This window comes from Oryx dammah, unplaced genomic scaffold (genome assembly GCF_014754425.2).
Source record: "Oryx dammah isolate SB20612 unplaced genomic scaffold, SCBI_Odam_1.1 HiC_scaffold_27, whole genome shotgun sequence".
NCBI classification, from domain to species: Eukaryota; Metazoa; Chordata; class Mammalia; order Artiodactyla; family Bovidae; genus Oryx; species Oryx dammah.
The window spans coordinates 116,815,366-116,838,863 of NW_024070211.1; the positions used below are offsets into that span (position 1 = coordinate 116,815,366).

Consider the following 23,498-nt stretch of genomic DNA (forward strand, 5'->3'; position numbering starts at 1 on the left):
TCTATTTTTTTTTCTGTTGTCTGTAATTTTTTATTTTTTTTAATATTTTATTTTTACTTTATTTTACTTTACAATACTGTATTGGTTTTGCCATACATTGACATGAATCCACCACGGGTGCATACAAGCACCCAATCCTGAATCCCCCTCCCACCTCCCACCCCATATCATCTCTCCGGATCATCCCCATGCACCAGCCCCAAGCATCCTGTATCCTGTATTGAACATAGACTGGCACTTCGTTTCTTACATGATAGTATACATGTTTCAAAGCCATTCTCCCAAATCATCCCACCCTCTCCCTCTCCCTCAGAGTCCAAAAGTCCGTTCTATACATTTGTGTCTCTTTTGCTGTCTTGCATAAAGGGTCATCATTACCATCTTTCTAAATTCCATATATATGTGTCAGTATACTGTATTGGTGTTTTTCTTTCTGGCTTACTTCACTCTGTATAATCGGCTCCAGTTTCATCCATCTCATTAGAACTGATTCAAATGTATTCTTTTTAACGGCTGAGTAGTACTCCGTTGTGTATATGTACCACAGCTTTCTTATCCATTCATCTGCTGATGGACATCTAGGTTGCTTCCATGTCCTGGCTATTATAAACAATGCTGCGATGAACATTGGGGTACATGTGTCTCTTTCAATTCTTGTTTCCTTGGTGTGTATGCCCAGCAGTGGGATTTCTGGGTCATAAGGCAGCTCTATTTGCAATTTTTTAAGGAATCTCCACACTGTTTTCCATAGTGGCTGTACTAGTTTGCATTCCCACCAACAGTGTAAGAGGGTTCCCTTTTCTCCACATCCTCTCCAGCATTTATTGCTTGTAGACTTTTGGATCGCAGCCATTCTGACTGGTGTGAAATGGTACCTCATTGTGGTCTTGATTTGCATTTCTCCGATAATGAGTGATGTTGAGCATCTTTTCATGTGTTTGTTAGCCACCCATATTGTCTTCTTTGGAGAAATGCCTATTTAGTTCTTTGGCCCATTTTTTGATTGGGTCGTTTATTTTTCTGGAGTTGAGCTGCATAAGTTGCTTGTATATTTTTGAGATTAGTTGTTTGTCAGTTGCTTCATTTGCTATTGTTTTCTCCCATTCAGAAGGCTGTCTTTCCACCTTACTTATAGTTTCCTTTGTTGTGCAGAAGCTTTTAATTTTAATTAGGTCCCATTTGTTTATTTTTGCTTTTATTTCCAGTATTCTGGGAGGTGGATCATAGAGGATCCTGCTGTGATTTATGTCGGAGAGTGTTTTGCCTATGTTCTCCTCTAGGAGTTTTATAGTTTCTGGTCTTATGTTTAGATCTTTAATCCATTTTGAGTTTATTTTTGTGTGTGGTGTTAGAAAGTGATCTAGTTTCATTCTTTTACAAGTGATTGACCAGTTTTCCCAGCACCACTTGTTAAACAGATTGTCTTTACTCCATTGTATATTCTTGCCTCCTTTGTCGAAGATAAGGTGTCCATAGGTGTGTGGATTTATCTCTGGGCCCATCTATTTTTACGTGTAGTTTTTATTTAAACTCTGAAATACAGAAAAGCGGTGATATTTGGCTTCACCCGCTGATCTGAAGAAAGAACAACTCCTGTCCTCAGAAATTATGCAGTGCTGTCAACACCAAGGATCGAAGATGAGGATTAAAGACAAAACTGAAACTCACGAGCCTACCTGTTCTCAGCATCAGCACTGCACTTTGGGGACATCAATTCAAAGGATTTGGTAAACTTCACCACCTGCCGCACAGAAAGACAATAAATGTCAGTCAATTAAAGCTTTCTCACAGTTTAAAATAATCCAATAAACATTTTTCATCTCTATAATGACTATTACAATAATTGGAGATTAAAGACAGATTTTAAGTGGAGAAATCCTGAGGGACAAGAGAAAATTCTATCCTACATTTTGTAACTTATTTCTTATATGGCACATATTGCTGAAGTCTAAATATATTTCTAAATGTGCATATATTAATATAATTACAATAAGGTGTAAAAATCCTGTGGTGGTCAAGCAAAGGGACATCTTGTTTGAAATAATTTTTTTCCTGCCCTTTTAGCAACCCAGTTCACCATCCATGGAGAATCTGGACAAAATATCCTTCAAAAGGTTGCCTTCCTTCAACTCCAGGCTCCTAAAGTTGCCTTCCCTGCTTGTTCTCAGGTGAATTTTATTTTGCCACCTGCAAAAGGTAACTTTAAAAAAGACACTTTCTTCAAAGATCATCCCTAGTGTGGATACTTCCTCCCTCCTCTGTCTCGTGAAACCGGCATGATTGGTGCAAGAGCCTGATTAAGACCTATTACACTGTCAGGGAATTTATGAGCACAGAAAATGCAGAGGCAGTGTTTCTTATCATTAGCTACTACTGAGTCTTTCCTATAAACCAGGCCCTACATCAGAAAGTTCTTTGATTACTTAATTTCCCTGTTACAAACTCATCATTAGCCATTATTAAGTCCTTCCTATAAACTAGGTCCTACATCAGAAGATTTTTTGATTATTTAATTTCCCTGTTACAACTCTATAAAATGGGGATTTTTACCTTCAGTATATAGATGAGGAAACTAACCCATAATTTTTCAGAAACTTGCACTGTTTCACACAACTAAATGAGGCAACTGGGATTAAAGCAGGTCTGTATGCCTCTAGCGGAGAAGGTAATGGCACCCACTCCAGTGCTCTCGCCTGGAAAATCCCATGGACGGAGGAGCCTGGTGGGCTGCAGTCCATGGGGTCACGAAGAGTTGGACACGACTGAGCGACTTCACTTTCACTTTTCACTTTCCTGCGTTGGAGAAGGAAATGGCAACCCACTCCAGTGTTCTTGCCTGGAGAATCCCAGGGACGGGGGAGCCTGGTGGGCTGCTGTCTATGGGGTCGCACAGAGTCGGACACGACTGAAGCGACTTAGCAGCAGCAGCAGCAGTATGCCTCAAGAGTGCCATTTTTTTTCAACAACACTAAAACTATGGAGGGGGAAAGGCACGATTTCTGGCCCTCTTTTGACAAGATAGACCACGTGACAGAAAAAGAGCCCCTGTACTGAAAGGAGTCGTCTGAATGTCACTGGATGCTTCCAAGGCTGACATTTAGATTTGCCTTAGCCAGATGCAGTCATGCTTCAAAGGCCATTTAAATTAACCACTTATAAGGAATTGATGGGCACTTGAGAAAATGATTTTGGAACTGGGAATAGATTAAATATTAAAACAGCTTTATCAGTGAGGTAATGAACCCAAACTAAGAAAATGTAACATTAGGAAAAAGATGAAAGAAAAGCCCATCACAAAGAAAATTGCGTGTGACTAGCTAAATGCAGGGCAGTGACGGTAGCTCAACGAAAAGGAAATACCCTTCAAAGCTATAGGACATAGTTCATTTCATATTCTAATATGAAAGAAGCCTCTGCAAAATCACTCACTGTGACAAATTGTATTTTCCAAAGATGGTCACAGCAATCTCTCCTATTCCACATTCTTCTCTACAATGTGACCCTGCCACCCTCCTACCAAGTGGTAGGGTTTATGTTTCCTCCCCTTGAATCTAGGCAGGCTTCAGACCACTGCAACAAATAGAATATATAGAAGAGATATTAAATGTGCCTTCTGAGGTTGTCACAAAAGGCACTGCAGCTTCTGTGTCATCTGAATGGAATACTTGTGCCTGGAGTCCTGAGACACTTTATAAGAAGCCCAGCTACCCTCAGGACACTATGCTAAAACGGAGGCCACCATCCAGAGCAGTCACATGTAGATGCTCTGGTCAGCAGCTCCAGTTTTTAAGCCCTTCCAGCCCAGGTGCCAGACATATAAGCAAACAAACCTTCAGATGATTCTAGTTCCCAGCCATTAAGTTACCCATGATCTCTAAATTTTTCTAAGTGTGGTCCCAGATATCCTAGAAAGAGGGAAACCATCCTGGCTATTCCCTCTCCAAATGCACAGGATCTATAGGCATAAATAATTTGGGGCTTATTTATTACACAGCAAAAACTACCAGGGAAGAGTAGAAGGCAATTACTAATAGTTCTAGAAAGAATGAAGCAGCGGGGCTAAAGTGGAAACAACACTCAACTGTGAATATATCTTGTGGTGAAAGTAAAGTCCAATGCTGTAAAGAACAATATTGCATAGGAACCTGGAATATTAGGTCCATGAGTCAAGGTAAATCGTGGTAAAGCAGGAGATGGCAAGAGTGAATATTGACATCTTAGGAAACAGTGAACCAAAATGGACGGGAATGGGCAAATTTAATTCAGATAACTATTAAATCTACTACTGTGGGCAAGAATCTCTTAGAAGAAACAGAGTAGCCCTCATAGTCAACAAGAGTACAAAATGCAGAACTTGGGTGTAATCTCAAAAATGACAGTATGGTCTCAGTTGGTTTCCAAGGCAAGCCATTCAACATCACAGTAATCCAAGTATATGCCCCAACCACTAATGCTGAAGAAGTTGAAGCTGATCAGTTTTATGAAGACCTACAACACTTTCTAGAACTAACACCAAAATGAAAGATGTCCTTTTTATCATAGGGGATTGGGATGCAAAAGTAGGAAGCCGAGAGATATCTGGATAAACAGGCAAATTTGGCCTTGGAGTACAAAATGAAGCAGGGCAAAGCCTAACAGAGATTTGCCAAGAGAGCACAGTGGTCATAGGAAACAATACATGAGATGACTCTACACATGGACATCACCAAATGAGCAATCCCTAAATCAGATTAATTCTATTCATTGCAGATGAAAATGCAGAAGCTGAATACAGTCAGCAAAACCAAGACCAGGAGCTGACTGTGGTTCAGATCATCAGCCCCTTATTACAAAATTCAGGCTTAAATTGAAGAAAGCAGGGAAAACCACTAGGCCTTTCAGATAGAACCTAAAGCAACTCCCTTACGATTATATAGTGGAGGTGATGAACAGATTCAAGGGATTAGATCTGGTAGGCAAAGTGTTTGAAGAACTATGAATGGAGGTTTGTGACACTGTACAGGAGGCAGTGACCAAAACCATCCCAAAGAAAAAGAAATATAAGAAGACAAAGTGGTTCTCTGAGGAGGCTTTACAAATAGCTGAGGAAAGAAGAGAAGTGAAAGGCACGGGAGAAAGAGAAAGATATACCCAACTGAATGCAGAACTGCAGAGAGAGCAAGGAGAGATACGAAAGCCTTCTTAAGGGAACAATGCAAAGAAATAGAGGAAAATAACAGAATAGGAAAGACTAGAAATCTCTTCAAGAAAGTTGGAAATACCAAGGATGATACAAGGATTATGCAAGGATGGGCACAATAAAGGACAGAAAGAGTAACGACTTAACAGAAGCAGAAGAGATTAGGTAGAAGTGGCAAGAATCCCTGTTCACTTAAGAAGGCTTTCTTATCTCTCCTTGCTCTCTCTGCAATTCTGCATTCAGGTGGGTATATCTTTCTCTTTCCCCCTTACCTTTCACTTCTTTTCTTTCCTCAGCTCTTTGTAAAGCCTCCTCAGACAATCACTATGCCTTCTCACATTTCTCTTTCTTTGGGATGGTTTTGCCCCCTGTACAGTGTCACGAGTCTCCATCCATAGTTCTTCAGGCACTCTATCAGATCTAATTTCTTGACTCTATTTGTTACTTGCACTGTATAATCATAACAGATTTGATTTAGGTCATACCTGAACTTTACTTGGCTTAATTTTTACTACTGATTAGAATACTTTACAATTCTGAAAGGATAGAGGTTAATTTCTGAAAAAGTGATATCAACTGGATTGTAAATGCGGGGCGGGGGTAAGTCCCCTTTGTGGGGTGTTTGAGGCTCACTCTAAACATGGCTACAGAAACTACAGGCATGTGAAACTAAATGATGTGTCATGCAGGTCCTGGAGAGGAGGGCACAGCATGCCCAAAAAACCCACAGAAAGCCACCCAAAGCTCAAAGTTTGGTCACTATGGAGAGCAGACCAAGGACCCCTGGATAAGGGTTTTTATTGAGAGTTATACGGAGGGTAACTTGTGGCCCTCAGGACGCTTGCCCCTTGTAATCTGAATGTGACTGGCCTACATGGAAAGGAAATAAGGAGTAAACACAGGGAAGTCATCATAAGGCTTGTGGTTTGAACACATATGCTAAGGATGGGTACCCAGTAATAACTGGGCAATAATTGAAGTTCAAAACAAGGAGGGTGAATGCTGTCACTCAGGAAGTCACTGGGGCAAGAAAGAATAGCTTGACATTATGAAAATGATTTGTGTCCTGTGGCAATGCAAATGCATTTTATTCAAGTAGAAATGGGAATGGCTTCTGTGCAGAAAAAAAGATAAGCCCATAATTTAAAATTTTATTGTCCTGGAAGACAGTGAAAGTGTTAGTTATGTCTGATTCTTTGCAACCCCATGGACTATAGTCTGCCAGGCTCCTCTATCCACGGGATTCTTCAGGCAAGAATACTGGAGAGTGTATAACCATTCCCTCTTCCAGGGGATCTTCCTGATCTAGGAATTGAATTCTGGTCTCGTGCATTACAGGCAGATTCTTTATCATCTCAACCACCAGGGAAGCCCTGGAAGATACAGGTGGTAAAGAACCTGCCTGCCAGTGCAGGAGAAGTAATAGATGGGGGTTTGATCCCTGGATCAGGAAAATCCCCCAGAAGAGGGCGTGGCAACCCACCCCAGTATTCTTGCCTGGAGAATCCCATGGACAGAGGAGCCTGGCAGGTCACAGTCAGACACGACTGAAGCAACTTAGTAAGCAACCACACACAGCAATCTTGTGCCTACATTCTTGCAGTGCCTGTTTTAGAACTGACCACTGCTTTGTTGACTTCTCTCATTAGTGAGTTAACTACATCTTTGATACATGCTTGTTTTAGCTTTTTGCAAGGATTAGGTTTTCAACTTTTTGAAAACTGTTATTTGACACAACAAATATATACTGAGTGCATTTGTTAAGTCGTGAAATAGGCACCAGGGCTACACATGTGAAAGTAAAAGAAAAAAAAAATTCCTGCATGCACGGAGCTTACTTTACAGAGGGAGCTAAGTTTGCCCTTAATCATCAAAATTAGTGCTCCCTGGAATAAAAAGTGAACTTCTGCTTTTGATACCTTAAGAAACAAACCTGAAAAATGTCCAGAGATTAAAAAAGAATAAAGATCTTTTAAGAATTAAAAAAAAAAACCCTCTGAGGGGTAGAAGCTTACAAGAAATGTAACAAGAAATCCTGAAATCTTAAAGCTATATAACTTATAGCTTTAGAATCATAAAGAGAATGCCTAAGATAAACAAGGACCTCAGTGAAATGTCAGAACTCTTGAAATGTAAAAGAGGGCTTTTTAAAACTACCAAAAGGAAGAAATAATTTTTTTCTAAGATGCTTGAACTTTTTATTCTAACATAAATCACGCGCTCAAAAGAAAAGCAGGGTCAATTATTTTATTTTATTTTGGGGTTTTATTTTCTAAATTCATGTTTAAAGAGTAAAGGGAAAGTCAAGGAGTATGCTTATTTCAACTTTAGCACTCTATATCATGGAAAGTACTAGTTGTGTTCCCCAATAAACCAGCCCATGGTGTCCTGGTCAGTATCAGATATTGGATTCATTAACCATGGTGTTGACCTTGTGTGTAGGAAAGAAGTAAGCTCACCCAAAGAAAGGTCTGGTCTTTGCTCTTGTCTCTTGGGAGGTAACCTCTAAGTCCTTGGAATGTCCAGCCTTGATAAAAGTGTCTTTGCTTACTTGGGTGCCCTGGGCCAGCCAGACAATAACCACGTAACAGCCTAGTGGCTTTGAGCCACATCAACAATGGGATTTAGGGTGGAGGCTTTGGGTCACATGATATCAGTTGACCTCCAGAGGGCATGGAGACAGAGGGCAGCCATTTGGGTGGCCAAATAGGTTTTAGTGACCAAGCCCCAGCTAAGACTCTGGATGCCAAGGCTCGAGTGACCTGCCCTGGCTGGCAATATTTCACGCATGTTGTTTCACATCACTGCTGGGAAGTTAATGTTCTCCATGACTCCATGGAGAGATGACAAATGGAAGCACCACTTTTGGACTTTTCCGGGCTCTGCCTATGCGTCTCTCCCTTGGTTGACTTCAATTTGTAATTTTTTCCTCATAATAAACCATGACCATATGTGTAACAGCTTCCAGTGAATTCTGTGAGCCCTTCTAGCAAATTATGGAGTTTGAGCATGGTCTTGAGAATTCCTGAGCTTGTAATTGGTATCAGAAGTGAGGGCAGTATTATAGATTATGTTCCCTAACGTCACATCTTTTATAATTTTAGGTTATCATGTCTTTAGAAGAAAAATGAGGATAATACTAATTTTGATGCATCTTTGGCTAAATATTGATTGTCCAATGTGTATCATAGCAAAGATAGAGGTCTCTAAACTTAAAATAAGGTCTCTAAACTTAAAAGAACTAATTTCTTAAAAACATCTGGCTGTGCCATATGGCTTACGGGATCTTAGTTTCCTGATCAGGGATGGAACCATGACCCTCAGCAATGACAGCATGCAGCTCTGACCACTGGACAGCCAGGGAGTTCCCAAGAATTAATATTTTAAAGAGGAAAAAAAATTAAACTTAAGAGTGAAAATTAGACTGTAAGATAGAGAAAGCAAATGTTTTCAGAACTCACACTGGTGAATCGGGATCAGACACTCTGAAACCTAATTCTGAAAAACAGCAGAGGAAAACATCTTGATGTGTTCCTTTTACTAAGCCAAAGGAATTATAAAATCTATTCATTTTTACTGTTTACTTTGGCTTTTGAGAAGCTCAGAAAAAATCCCTAGGTTCAAAGTTATATCATTTCTTGCAGCACAATTTGGTTTTCAGTTTGTTGACTTGGTTTTGTTTTACTTACATCTACTTTCTCTTTCTTTCTTTTGATTTGAAAGTTTGCCTTTCATTCTGGTATGTGTTTGGCATACAGTAAGCACTCAGAAAATATTTGTTCACTATGAATTTTTGTATTTTTGCTGAAGGTTGCCTTAAATGCTTTTGGCAATTAATTGAGTAAAACTATAAGCAAAAAGGAGATGAAGTACTTACATACTTGGAAAATGTATGAAGTATATAAAAATACTTTTACACATGATATAACATAAATTTGCTTATGTAAAATTAACTACAGCTGAACAAAGCTATTATGGGCCATTGTGTGTGTGTGCATGCTCAGTCCACCAACTCTTTGCCACCCCATGGACTATAGCCCGCCAGGCTCCTCTGTCTATGGAATTTTACAGGCAAGAATATTGGAGCTGATTGCCACTTCCTACTGCAGAGGATCTTCTGACCCCAGGGATTGAACCTGAGTCTCTTGTGATTGGCAGGCAGATTCTTTACCACTGAGCCAACTGGGAACCCCCAATAATTTGTGTAAAGAGTATATTTTTCAGAGGTATAGATGAGAATCTGAAATAGTGGGTAAGAGAAATACAACAAGTAGCTGATAGCAAACAATGCAAGAATAAAAGAGAAGGCTTGAGTTCCATCAAGAGAGTAATAAAATATAAGCAGAGCAACGAAGCTTTGATGATAAACCCACTGTTGACTGTCAGCCACATTTGATCAAGGATGTGGCAAAACACCATCCTTGACTCCATAAGGTGCATAAAGGCTCCAAACCATCAGTCCACGAAGGGCTCCAAGAACATTCTGGAGTAAATCTTAAGATTGTCTAAATCACATATTCAAGAACACAAGATTGCCAGTGGAATTCCCTCACAAATTTTCTGAATTTAGGGCAATCTGAGATTAAGCTTATACTCTCAAAGTTACCAGAATACTGAGCCCTTAAGGCAACATACACATGGGCTTTGGCCTTGAGGACAGCAAGATAAATGGCAAAGATGTTTTATAGTTCTGTATATATACAGTTTTATATAGCAATAAACTCACTTGCTTGCTTCCCATTCCTCCAGAGCCGCAGGAGGCAAAAAAACACTGTAAGCCAAATCTGGTTCCTATCTGTTTTTAAAAATAGAGTTTTATTTTAACGGAGCCCACTCATTAGTTTAAATATTACCTATGGCTGCTTTTTGCTATGACAGTAGGGTTGAGCAGAGACCCCATGGGCCACAAAGTCGACAATATTTACCAGCTAGCTCTTTACAGAAAAAAAAATTGCTTATTTCTGGTCCAGAGTGATCTCTGAAACAAGTTAGCTAGTTATTTTCTGCCAAGCTGTTAATGGCTAATGATAGATTAATGTATCTGCGTTCCCATGTAATTTATCTATAGTTCAGAAAGAAGATTCCTGGAGTCAAAATCTTTTCATTTGAAACAATACTGTAATGATAGAAATTTTAGGCACCAGGATGAGTGTTGGGGAGTATAACTGAGGACACGCATGTGTCCCAGTTGTCATGGGACCATCCCACTCTAATTGAACTTGTTGTGATGGGAAAATTATTAAAAATAGCCCCTTTTACTTTCAAAAATATCTTTGTTTGAAAGCAAACCTCTAGGCAGCCATGGCTCAAACAACTTATATTTTTAAGAGGAATTTGTTAAAAATATAATGTGCCCAAGTTGAAAATTATTTAGTCAGACACCTGGGTTAAAAAACTGAAATAGAAAAAACAGCTAAAATTTTTGATGCAATCTAATGGGATATGTAGTGTCACCACGGAGGTTATGACCAATAAAAAATAGATGAAAGTGCAAACAAATGGGAATAAAGTACATGTTTTATTCTTGACTTGGACAATTCGAATGGTTCTTAGTTTCTAAATTTTAAAAATCTATTCTCTAATTCCAATTTTGATTTTTATTATAGATGCACTAAATGAATGCAGATTAAATAAATATATAAATGCACACATACACTAAGTAAAAAGGGAATCTTACAAGAGAAACATCAGAAGTGGCTTACAGGTCAATGAAATTGAACAAACAGTTCCAAGTTCCTCTGGCTGTTGATCAGCCCTAGGCATTACACCCCCCTGGGGAAGGCATTACACACGCAATAGGGAAGTGAACAAAATATCCCCAAGCATCTCTGACTGTTCTTTGGAAAAGCTCCATGGACAGAAGTCTTTTTGATTTGCATATTTATCAAGCACTAGTTGGCCTGGTTTCTCTGTTTTCCTTTTTTCTTTTAATTTAAAAACAACTTTTAAAAAATGCTAGGCTCAAATAGATATTCCTGCTACCAAAAAGAAAATACAACTGATCTAACAAGCTGGAATCAAGATTGCTGGGAGAAAGATCAATAACACCAGATATGCCGATGACACCACCCTTAAAGTGAAGAGGAACTCCAAAGCCACTTGATGAAAGTGAAAGAGGAGAGTGAAAAAGTTGGCTTAAAGCTCAACATTCAGAAAACGAAGATCATGGCATCTGGTCCCATCACTTCATGGGAAATAGATGGGCAAACAGTGGAAACAGTGTCAGACTTTATTTTTGGGGGCTCCAAAATCACTGCAGATGGTGACTGCAGCCATGAAATTAAAAGACGCTTACTCCTTGGAACGAAAGTTATGACCAACCTGGATAGCATATTCAAAAGCAAAGACATTACTTTGCTGACTAAGGTCCGTCTAGTCAAGGCTATAGTTTTTCCAGTAGTCATGTATGGATGTGAGAGTTGGACTGTGAAGAAGGCTGAGCGCCGAAGAATTGATGCTTTTGAACTGTGGTGTTGCAGAAGACTCTTGCGAGTCCCTTGGCCTGCAAGGAGATCCAACCAGTCAATTCTGAAGGAGATCAGCCCTGGGATTTCTTTGGAAGGAATGATGCTAAAGCTGAAACTCCAGTACTTTGGCCACCTCATGCGAAGAGTTGACTCATTGGAAAAGACTCTGATGCTGGGAGGGATTGGGGGCAGGAGGAGAAGGGGACGACAGAGGATGAGATGGCTGGATGGCATCACCAACTCGATGGACATGAGTCTGAGTGAACTCTGGGAGTTGGTGATGGACAGGGAGGCCTGGAGTGCTGTGATTCATGGGGTTGCAAAGAGTCGGACACGACTGAGCGACTGAAATGAGCTGAACTGAACTGAAGTGAGTATATACATATGTATATACGTACATATATACAAAACAATGATTGTTGGGGTAATAACCAGAATTCTTTTAGATGCCTTTCATTTTGCACTCTAGAAAAAAGAACTGGGAACAAAAATCAAATAGGCTTTAAGTTGGTTTCCTTATAGGGAGAAGGAAAGTTAAAGAAAGCAAGATGGGGAAATGGAAAAGAAAGTGAAACAGAAAGGAAAGCCTGAAGCAATTGTTACCATCCACTTTGAGGCTGTTTCAGAACTATCCAATGACCATTACTACTTTCATCTCTTCCTCTCAAGTGCTGGATTCAGGAAGATCACCTAATTCAAAGGCTTAATTGTATGTGTATTCACATAAGAAGCAAGAAGTTAAGGAACACATTAGAAAACAAGTGGAGCTTGTGCTTCATGGTTTAGAAAATAAGCCAGCCTCATACTGATAAGCTCAGCTGTAAAGTACTTCATGGTGTTCTGAACACGAAATAGCTGCCAGCCATTGGGATAATCCATGAAACGAGAACACACGGAAACACCAGTGCTGAGACAGCGCCTCAGGACAGAAGATTAAAATGTCTACATTCTTGCTTTCCTCGACTAAGCACACCAAGAAATAGAGATAATAGTAAGTATATGGGCTTGAAAAGAAAAGAACCCAGGGAAGTGATAGGAATTGCTTAGACAGGTTCATGGAATGGAATAACATTAAGCAGGGAATATTCAATTCATAGGACTAAGTAGTTCCTAATGTTGACAGCAGCTAGCTATGGAACAATCTTCTTATTTTTTCAGTCTAGTGGAAAATGCCATTGACAAAGTCACTTAAGATTGATTGACTGAAACACTAAAGAAAAGCAAAGGAGGGTAAAATATTAACTTTGGCAGGAGAGATGGGCTAATAAGGCATTCCTCGTTCCTATTTTTGCCATCCACTGAGTAAACCGGTCAGTTTATACCTGACTGCCCAGTTTAAAGAGGACAAATGCAGGCTTAACACTGAGTTAAGAGCTTGACAAATCAGAGTTTCTACAAACTAGATTTAAATGTTGTTTCTCCCTCTTCCTCTCAATAACCAGCCTTTAAGAGTATTCAAATCACACACTCAAAAAAAAAAAAAAAAAATCAGAAGGTTTTGTTTCCAGAAATGATTCTAATAAAATAGAGAAGAGCAAAAGTTATATTCAGAGGACAGAAACTGAGGAGATTCTTTTTTCCCTAAAATGATACTTTTTTTCTGATTGTAAAAAGTAGTGTATGGAATGCCTGTAGAGATGGTGCTATAAGTTAATGCTATGATTCTTCTGCTCTCTTCCAAAAACAAAGATTAATAAAATACAGAAAGTCAGAAAGACATATAGAAATTTAAAGGCAGAGAAAAGATAAGGGGAGAATAGGAGAGAGAAAAAATATCTCTAAGGTCACAAACATGAAGATTCAGACCTACTGTGCTCCAAGTCCAGAAACAGGCAGGCATCTACTACTGGGCTTTGGGAACTAAAAGTACCTCCTTGAGACAGGTGGCCTAGTTTCACCCCCAGAGACTGAACCATCTGCTTCTGGCCTAATGTAATATTGCCACACAACAGGAGATCCAAGCCACCAGTATAAATAAGGACCTGGTTCTTGATTAGGGGCTAAGGACCTGTGCAAACTATTAGACAGGGAGGGAAGAGTACAAGAGAGAATGAAAGGAAACAATGGTATAAATAAAATACCTCCCATTAAGTTGAGCTCCAATCCCAAATGAAAAAACAAACAATTAGTATTAATATAGCTAACTGAATCAACAACCCAAAGAACTGGATAAGACGACAGTGATAGTTACCCTGAAGATTTGAACATCTATCAGAGAATGACAGATGGATAACAAAAAATGCTAAGAATATAAATGATTTGAACATCTTGTTCTTGATTATGGGTCTGGAGTAAAAGTCAGCTAGAAAAAATTCTTTTGGAAAAGACTTTCCTCCTTGAAGAAAAGAAGAATATGTAAAAAGAAGTTTCCCTTCTTCTCCTGGAATACATTTATAGGATGACATGCTATCTGGATCTGTACCAGGTTCCTGGACCCTGAAGGTGGAAGCCAGCTAGGGAAGGCTAACCACTAAGACAGGAAAATGGACAGAGTCTGGGTCATCGATTACATCATCTGCTGCTGCTCCATTCCCAGAACCTTCTTATCATGTAAGATACAAATGTTCTTATTGTTCAAAACATTTTCCCTTGTGGAGTCTCTTATTTGCAGAAATCTCTTAAACTGATATATAGATTAAAGCCATTTTAATCAAAATCTACAGTTGTTCATGAAACTGGATAAGCTGCTCTTAAAATTTATATCCCTATCAAATATCAAAGAGGGTGATAAAATTATAGAAACTGAGAAAATGTGATACTGGTGCAGAAATAGAGCAGTGGGACAAAACAGTGAGCTCAGAAACACACACAGTTATATATGGAAACCTGATATGATACAGAGGGGGCGGTGGTTCTGAGATAACTGGTTATACTTACACAGCTTTACACTATACACAAAAATAAATTCTAGATGGACATAAAAGCCCGTAAATATCAGATAGATTAAAGAGAATGTCATTATAGCATGGAGGTACATAAAGAATTTTAAGAAACAAAACCTGTAAGTCACATATCAAAAAGGAAGATTGATAAATTTGAGACATTAAAATTAAAATAGTCCACGCAACTAAGATACCTGTTGGAAGAGGAATAGCACCAAGTGCAGTCTTGGCTGTGTACGCCAAACCCATAACGTCCTACTTTCTGCCCGGTTCATTTCTCAGGATTGTGTTTACCAGGAACATCTGAGCCATGAGGTATCATCTCTCCCCAAACAGTAGGTTAGATACCACTCAGTGTAAAAGGCATCTATTCTCCAAGTACAGTGTTCCTCTATAAGGATAACATACACCCACAGCTTTTTAGCCTTAGCTCTGTGTATTCAGTACTCAATACTATCCTTATGTCTTCTCCATTGCTTGCTTGGCTTGATTTCAACCTGTCATATTTTTCAGGACAGGCTTCTGGGAACTAAGTTTCCCACACTCTCCTTTGCATATTTAAAATGTCTATCTGGGGCTTATGTAATTGAATGTGAATTTGGCTGGGTTTTAAATTAAAGAGTCATATTTTCTTTCCCTGAGGACTTGATATTTGTTCCTCTACAGTGTTCTTGCACTGGAGAGTGCTACCAGGAGGACTAACACCAGAATGAACTTTCCTTCAATAGGTAACTTGATGTTGTCTAGATGCCCACAGGATTTTTTCATTATCTTTGAAGTCCATAAGCACTGGATGTGTTTCAATACTAAGCAGTGAGCATCAGCTTTTCCTGAAATGATGTGTTCTTTCAGTCTGTATAGTCAAGTTTGCTTTCATTTCAGTAAAATGTCCTATTTTTACTATTGTTGGTCAGTCACTCAGTCCTGTCTGACTCTTTGTGACCCCATGGACTGCAGCATGCCAGGCTTCCCCATCCTTCACTGTCTCCTGGAGTTTGTTTGAACTCACATCCATTAAGTTGGTGATGCCATCCAACCATCTCATTCTGTCGTCCCCTTCTCCTCCGGCTCTCGATCTTAACCAGCATCAGGGTCTTTTCCAATGAGTCAGTTCTTCATATCAGGTAGCCAAAGTATTGGAGCTTCAGCTTCAGCATCAGTCCTTTCAGTGAGGATTCAGGGTTGATTTCCTTTAGGATTGACAGGTTGGATCTCCTTGCCATCCAAGGAATTCTCGAGTCTTCTCCAGCACCACAGTTCAAAAGCATCACTTCTTCGGTGCTCAGGCTTTTTTATGGTCCAACTCTCACATCTGTACATGACTACCAGAAAGACCATCGCTTTGATTATACAGATCTTTGTCAGCAAAGTAATGTCTCTGCTTTTTAATATGCTGTCTAGATTTGTCATAGCTTTCCTTCCAAGGAGGAAGTGTCTTTTAATTTCAGGGCTGCAGTCACTATTAGCAGTGATTTTGGAACCCCCTCGAAATAAAGTCTGTCACTGTTTCCATTTTTTTCCCATCTATTTGCCATGAAGTGATGGAACTGGATGCCATTATCTTATTTTTTTTGAATGTTGAGTTTAGGCCAGCTTTTTCACTCTCCTCTTTCACCTTCATCAAGAGGCTTTTTAGTTTCTCTTCACTTTCTTCCATAAGGGTGGTGTCATCTGCTTATCTGAGGTTATTGATATTTATCCCGGCAATCTTGATTCCAGCTTGTGCTTCTTCCAGCCCAGCATTTCTCATGGTGTACTCTGCATAGAAGTTAAATAAGCAGGGTGACAATATACAGCCTTGACGTACTCCTTTTTCAATTTTGAACCTGTCTGTTGTTCCATGCCTGGTTCTAACCGCATACAGTTTTCTTTTTTTCCTCCTGTCTCATTTCTCATGTTCTCTTCAGAGATACCAAGTATCCTTATTTTGGACTTTCTTTTTACTCCATATTTATCATTCTATCTTATCTTTTTATACTGTATTATTTTCCATTTCACTTCTAATTTTATCCTCCATGCCTCTGAAAATATGTTAGACATTCTTTCTTCTGTTTTTAATGTAATGTTCATTTCTGTATGGTTACATATTTTCTTCTCTTTCTTTCTAAGCTCTGCCAACTCAGTTTTCTTATCTGTTTACTGTTTATCTTTTATTCCTTGAGTCCTTGTATCTCTTCTTTGAACACTTTTTTCCCCTGAGAGATCACACTATCTTGAATTCATTCCATGGAGAATTTTAGCAATTTTTCTGGTATGTGTTTCTCAACTGGTGTTTGTTTTTACATTGTTTTCCTCCTTTTTTCTTTTGATACTTTTGCATAAGCTCCAGGCTGGTGGCTTTTTGTTTTGGCTGATACAGTGGTAAAGAATCCACCTGCCAACGCAGGAGATGCAGTTTCTATCCCTGGGTCGGGAAGATCCCATGGAGATGGAAATGGCAACCTGCTCCAGTATCCTTGCCTGGAAAACTCCATGGACAGAGAAGCCTGGTGGGTTACAGCCCATGCGGTCGCAAAGAGTTGGACATTGAGCACCCACACACACCACATCTTTAAGTAAATAATGGAGAAGGGGTGACATCGGGACAGTGGGTAAGGATGACTGCACTTGAATTTTGGTCTATTGTCTTTGAGTGCTTCTTCAACAACACACTCTTCCAGGCAACTCCTGCCTAACAGAGGCCGCCCTTGCTTACTATGAAGTCCTACACGACATAGATATTTTTGTGTGATGAAAGCCTTAAATGCTCTCCAGGAGACCAAGATTAGCAGCTGCAGGGTGACTTGCCAGTCACATTGTCAACCCTCCTGACAGCCTTGTTTCCAGGATAGCTTGTCTGAAATTTTCTTGTTCCACCCCACCTCTCCCGCCACTCTATGGCAGCAAGGAGGACTCAAGAAACATTCTGAGCCTGCCCAGGCACCCATCCATACTGCTCCAGGCAGGTGAGCTATGCTCTCCTTGTTGTGATGAACACTGTACTCTGTCCAAGAAGGCTAGATGCAGGCAAGGCAGTCAGCTTTCTACCGTACCCCGCCCAATTTTCACAATGCTATGCGAGCTGTGTGTGGGGGTGATGATTGGAGTAGAGTTATGAACGCTTTTTCTCCTGTGAATTATAGTTTTATTTCTTGTCCTTGGTGCTTTTAGGTTGGTCCTTAACTGGCAGAAGGTAATAAAAATCCATTTAGCAGATGCCTTCTCATGACGCCTTGACTTTCAAGTTCACTCTCTCACTGCAAAGTCCAGTACCTGCCCCCTTTCTCCATGAGATGATAAATTCTAACTCTGCTTGGGAGGGTAAGATGCAAGATAACATAACTCCAAGGGAGAAAATTAAGACTCCATCAATTTAATAACTGTGAAAATATGATCTCATTTATGTACCCATATTTTGGTAAAAATCACTTCCTTTTACATTTGTTTTTCCTCCTTTATTACTTACTTAAAAATATATCAAGGATACTGTTCCTATACATATAGATAAACATCATTATTTTAAAGGATATATATATAGCATTTCATTATATAAAACTTCTGTTGCTATTTGATTTATATTCTTACAACTATAAATACTGCAGTAAAACTTCTTATATACTGATTTTGCTCTCTTATTCTTCTCTATCTCTTTCACTATGTTAAATTTTAAGAAGAGTAATTGCTGAATGCAAAGGCTATGCTCTTTTAAAACTGAAGCATATTTTACCAAGCTTATATCCATAAAGGCTACCCCAGTTTAAAATCTCATCATTAGTAATAAGAATGTTCATTATCTTATACCCACACTCACACTTGCTGTTATAATTCTCTTAAATCTTTACCAGTCTGATGGCTGGTAAAGATGGTAATCATAGAAGTGTTTTAATGTGCTTATATTCTCTAAGGAATTATGTGAATGTTTTAGAAAACCTTTCCCCACCTAATGACTATAAAACAATTCTCATCAGTATTTTTAAGTTCTTTTTTTACTCAAATCTTTGCTCCATCTGAAATTTATACTGACTTCACAGAAACAAGACAAAAAAGTGGGCAGCTCATTTTTCAGTCTCATAGGAAAGTAAAGGCCACCCAAGGATTATCTAGGATGGAGATCTGAAAACTACTGCCTGCAACCAAATCTGGCCCACCACCTACTTTTATAAATAATGCTTTATTGGAACACAGCCATACTGAGACTGCTTTCATGCTACCATGAGTAGCTGCAAGAGAGATCATGTGACTTGCAAAGCCTAAAAAATTTACTATCAATCCATCCATTCTGAGGTGAGGAAGTCTCAGCCAGAGAACTTCATCTCGGCAGGACTTTCTGTTTGTTGAAACCTCTGTGCCAGCGTTAGCTTTTGCCGCCTGGTGTCCTGTTCAGCTGGCTTCTCCTCTTATACATGATGCGACTGTATATGGTTTCCTTCCCATCCTTTCTACCTGACAATCAGGGTAGTGCACAGAACAGTGATCAGTCCCTTTAAGTCTGAAGTTTCAAGAAACTTTTGGTGAGAAGCATGTTAAAGGAAAGCAGGGCATTATGACTTTTCTGCGTGGTGATGCCACATATATAAGCCAGCCCCCACACTTAGCTCCACCACCACCTGCCTTAGCAACCTTGATAAAAATTCTTTACAGCTTCTCAAATGGTACCAAACAGATGGGTCTCCTCTTTCTGCACACAGTTCACTTTTACCCCTGACCTTGCCCTTCTGGATTGAAGGAGTTCATTCTCACTCTGAGAGGGAGGAGATGGGCAAAAAGAAGAAATGATAGACTGACCCCAGGTTTTCTGCCCTGACTCTGCCATTCTGGAAAATCTTGAAATGTTCAGCTGTGATAGGGAAAAGGTCTTTTTAACCTTCACGACTACACCAACACCTTTACCTCCTGTTACCATCTAGTCTGGCTTCCCCAGTGGCTTAGCAGATAAAGAATTCACCTGCAATGCAGGAGACCCAGGAGACAAAGGTTCAATCCCTGGGTTGGGAAGATCCCCTGGTGGAGGGAATGTCAACCCACTCCAGTATTCTTGCCTGAAAAGTCCCTTAGACAGAGAAACCTGGTGGGCTATAGTCCAAAGGGTCTCAAAGAGTCGGACATGACTGAGCAACTGAACACACACAAGCCATCTAGTCTAGGGAGTGGTTCCTGACCCCCTCTCTACTTTATATCCTGAAGTTCTTACTGTCACTGTTATCCTCTCCAGCTCTGCCCCCACCTTCCATATTATCTTCTGTCAACTGTACTTTTTCATCTCACTTGCCAAAGAGCAAGACTACAGGGTAAAAGTTAGTCCATGTTAGAAGATTTGCAAAAAATGATCACCCAAAGCCGGTTTAAATTACGTCCATGCCTGTTAACTGACCAAGCAAACAGTGAGTCTGCCCCTATTCAGATTCCACCTGGGCCCCCAGCCACCTGCCCTCTTGGGGACGTGGGAGTGGCTCGCAAACCCTGGAATCAAGCCCAAACAGTTTCCCCTTCCTGCCTTTGCTCAAGGGGAGCCCACAGCCAGGCAGGCGCCCACTAGCATCCCACATCTTCCCACTCCTTTCGGAGGCTTTCCTGACAGGTGGTGGGGAATACTCTTGCAGGTCAGTCGACTCTTTCTTGGAGCCTGAATTCCTCATCAGTGAATGAGGATTATAATACTATTTACCTCATAAGGATGCAGTAAGTATTAAATGAGCCAGAATGCTTCATGAAGCATCCAGAGGCACTTCACAGATATGGGCTCTGTACGTGTGTGTGTTCTCCCAAGGGTCTGTTCTGCTGTGTGTGCTAAGCCGCTTCAGTTGTGTCTGACTCTTTGAGATTCTATGGACTGCAGCCCTCCAGGCTCCTCTGTGCATGGGATTCTCCAGGCAAGAATACTGCAGTGGGCTGCCATGCCCTCCTCCAGGGCATCTTCCTGACTCAGGGTGCGAACCTGTGTCTCTTATGTCTCCTGCATTGGCAGACAGGTTCTTTACCACTAGTACCATCTGGGAAACCCAGGATCTACTGAGTTTTACACAACCACAGGATAATTGCAAGGCTATTGTTTGTTTAAACCACATTTATTGAGTAAAAATAACACCAAACTCTAGAGTTGGACTATAAAGAAAGCTGAGCACAGAAGAATGGATGCTTTTAAACTGTAGTGTTGGAGAAGACTCTTAAGAGTCCCTTGGAGTGCAAAATCCAAGCAGTCCATCCTAAAGGAGATTAGTCCTGAGTGTTCATTGGAAGGACTGATGTTGAAGCTGAAACTCCAATCCTTTGGCCATCTGAAGTGAAGAGCTGACTCATTTGAAAAGACCCTGATGCTGGGAAAGATTGAGGGCAGGAGGAGAAGGGGACAACAGAAGATGAGATGGTTAGATGGCATCACCAACTCAATGGAAATCAGTTTGGGTAAACTCCAGGAGTTGGTGATGGACAGGGAAGCCTGGCATGCTGCAGTCCATGGGGTCGCAAAGAATCAGACATGACTGAGCAACTGAACTGAACTGAACTGCTAAGATATGGGGAAATACTCCTAAACATTTTAAACGTATATAGATTTTTGAAAGCTTAATGCTAAATAGATAACCGACAAGGTCCTATAGTATAGTATAGGGAACTATACTCAATATCTTGTAATAATCTATAATGGAAAAGAATTCCAAAAAGGATATATATATAACTGAATGACTTTGCTGAACGCCTGAAACTAACACAACATTGTAAATCAACTATCAACAAAATGTTTTTAAAAACTTAAAATATTTTATGTTCTACAATATTTATTATTAAATCTCCAAAATTTACCCAAGGTTCTTGTTTTTTGGGGGAACTCAAACCTAAAGGCAAAGACAATAACCTTTCTAAGTAACTACAGTAAAACATCATTCTCTGGGGTATTAAAACGGCACTTCATTGCTAGACAATTCCTGGTCTTTGAAAAGAGTTCACGGCAAAGATATTAAACTGCTGCTGAGGGTGTAGACATTTAGCTTTCAAGAAGTTAGATGGATGATGGTCATTATTTTCAATATTGCTGTGTATGTACCCAGCAGACTTCCCACAAAGAGCCAGAGGACCTAAAAGATCCTGAAAGCCAAGATAAGGCAGGCCCGAGGCCGAGGCCAAGGGCTACTTGCCCCTGAGGTGAGAGTAAGTAGCCCCTGCGAGAGGAGGGAAGGAGCCTCTGCCTCCTGACTGGCGCTCACTGAGTTAGTGTCCACAGGCCCGAGGCAGCAGTAGAAGAAGGCGGAAACGTGGGAAGCAACAGAACAAACCTCTGCTGGAGAGTGCCGCCCCACTGAGGCTGGGGTGACTCCACTGGGCGCAAGCGCAGGGAGCCCTCCTTCCCACTCCCCAACCCACATCCCCAGAAGAGGGCTGTGGAGTATTGTGTGGACTGCAGCCCATGCTCACACGTGCGGAGGGCCTTCCCTTGCTGTGTGGGTTCAGTGGGAGGCTGGCAGCCTAGCTTCTCTTCTCTTCAGCTGTGTGAGTTTGGGCAACCCCTTCCATCCCTTGGCCTTCCCTGGTGGCTCAGCTGGTGAAGAATCCGCCTGCAATGCAGGGGACCTGGGTTCCATCCCTGGGTTGGGCAGATGCCCTGGAGAAGGGAAAGGCTACCCACTCCAGTATTCTGGCCTGGAGAATTCCATGGACTGTAGAGTCCATGGGGTTGCAAAGAGTCTGACAGTACTGAGCGACTTTCATTTTCCCATCCCTTAGCTGCCTCTTCTGTGTACACAGAGCTCCCCTAGACCTCAGGGTCGTCAGAGTTTCTCAGATGACAGCAGATCAAGACTGAAAAAACACATACAGGAAATAAAAACTTTACTTTTATAAAAAGTCACCTCATGTTAGAAGAGTCACAAAAGAGTGGTTCCAGTCGCGTTTTCACGAACTTAGTTACAACTAAACTAAACTTTACTTCCTTAACACAGATGACAGATAAAAGATGGCTTACTGGTGATTCGATGTCCTCCAGGAGTAAAACAGAACAGCGTTCACATTTCAACAGCGTTTGGGCCCGATGCATTATTTTCTTGACAATTTTCTCCAGGTCGGTCTGTTCTTCAAAGAGGTCATTAACCACCTCTAGCAAAGCCTAGGAAAGAGAAAATGGATGTATTTAGGTGGCTAAGGGACTGAATTAAAATTTGTCTCTCAAAAATTCCATTTCGTCTTTGCTATAAAAATATAAATATTTTTGTGTGGCTAAATTTTTAAGTGTTTATGGTTGTTTTGACATATTTCCGTAGTTTCATTTCATAACACAGTCTTGAATTATAAAATATAACTTGAGAATGGTGCCAGTCTGTGTGTGTGTGTGCGCGCTTAGTCGCTCAGTCATGTCCAACTCTTTATGATCCCATGGACAGTAGCCCACCAGTCCATATAATCCCACATAAATTCCTCATATAGCTATATGACTATATTCCATACAGTTAATGACTACATGATCTCATATAATCATTACTGACAGGCTTTTCTGCTCCTACAGTAGTTTTTCTGCAATGTTTTAAGAAACATGACTGGGTTTAAAAATCAACATTTTATGAATACCAAATACTTGGTTCTCTCCAAGGCATATTTATTTCAGAAAATTACAAAGTATCTCTTCCTCACCATCTGGAAGAAACAGCCTCATGGTCAGACTCAAGACTTATTTTCATTAATATATATCTCTCACAGAACTATTAAAGAATTATAGTAGTGGATGCTAGTTAAGTTTCAAAACCTTCAAATACATATATATATAAAACCCCTATTAATCCCTCTACACAGGAAATTTGTCCAGGAGAACATTTAAATGCCATTATACATCTCAAAAAGAAAACATCATTAAAAATTTATCAAAGTAATAAAATACAAAGCATAAAAATTAAAGAAAAAACTTAAATTCTAACTTGAAAACTGTATACTCATTTAAAAATGAAATTGTGATAACATGTCATTTTTATCCAGCTAAGATAGCTTGCAATTTATACACTGAAATAATAT

At 40.1% G+C, this 23,498-nt stretch overlaps 1 protein-coding gene across 1 annotated transcript in view; it reads right to left on the bottom strand.

Moving 5' to 3' along the window:
• The window catches only part of PDE11A (phosphodiesterase 11A), a 418,022-nt gene that overhangs the window by 229,689 nt on the left and 164,835 nt on the right, over window positions 1–23,498 (bottom strand). Inside the window, exons 4-5 of the mRNA XM_040227701.1 lie at window positions 22,462–22,602; window positions 1,677–1,741 (exon numbers count right to left, since the gene is read on the bottom strand). Of these exons, the coding sequence (XP_040083635.1) occupies window positions 1,677–1,741; window positions 22,462–22,602 (206 nt within the window). The remainder of the gene's footprint in view (window positions 1–1,676; window positions 1,742–22,461; window positions 22,603–23,498) is intronic.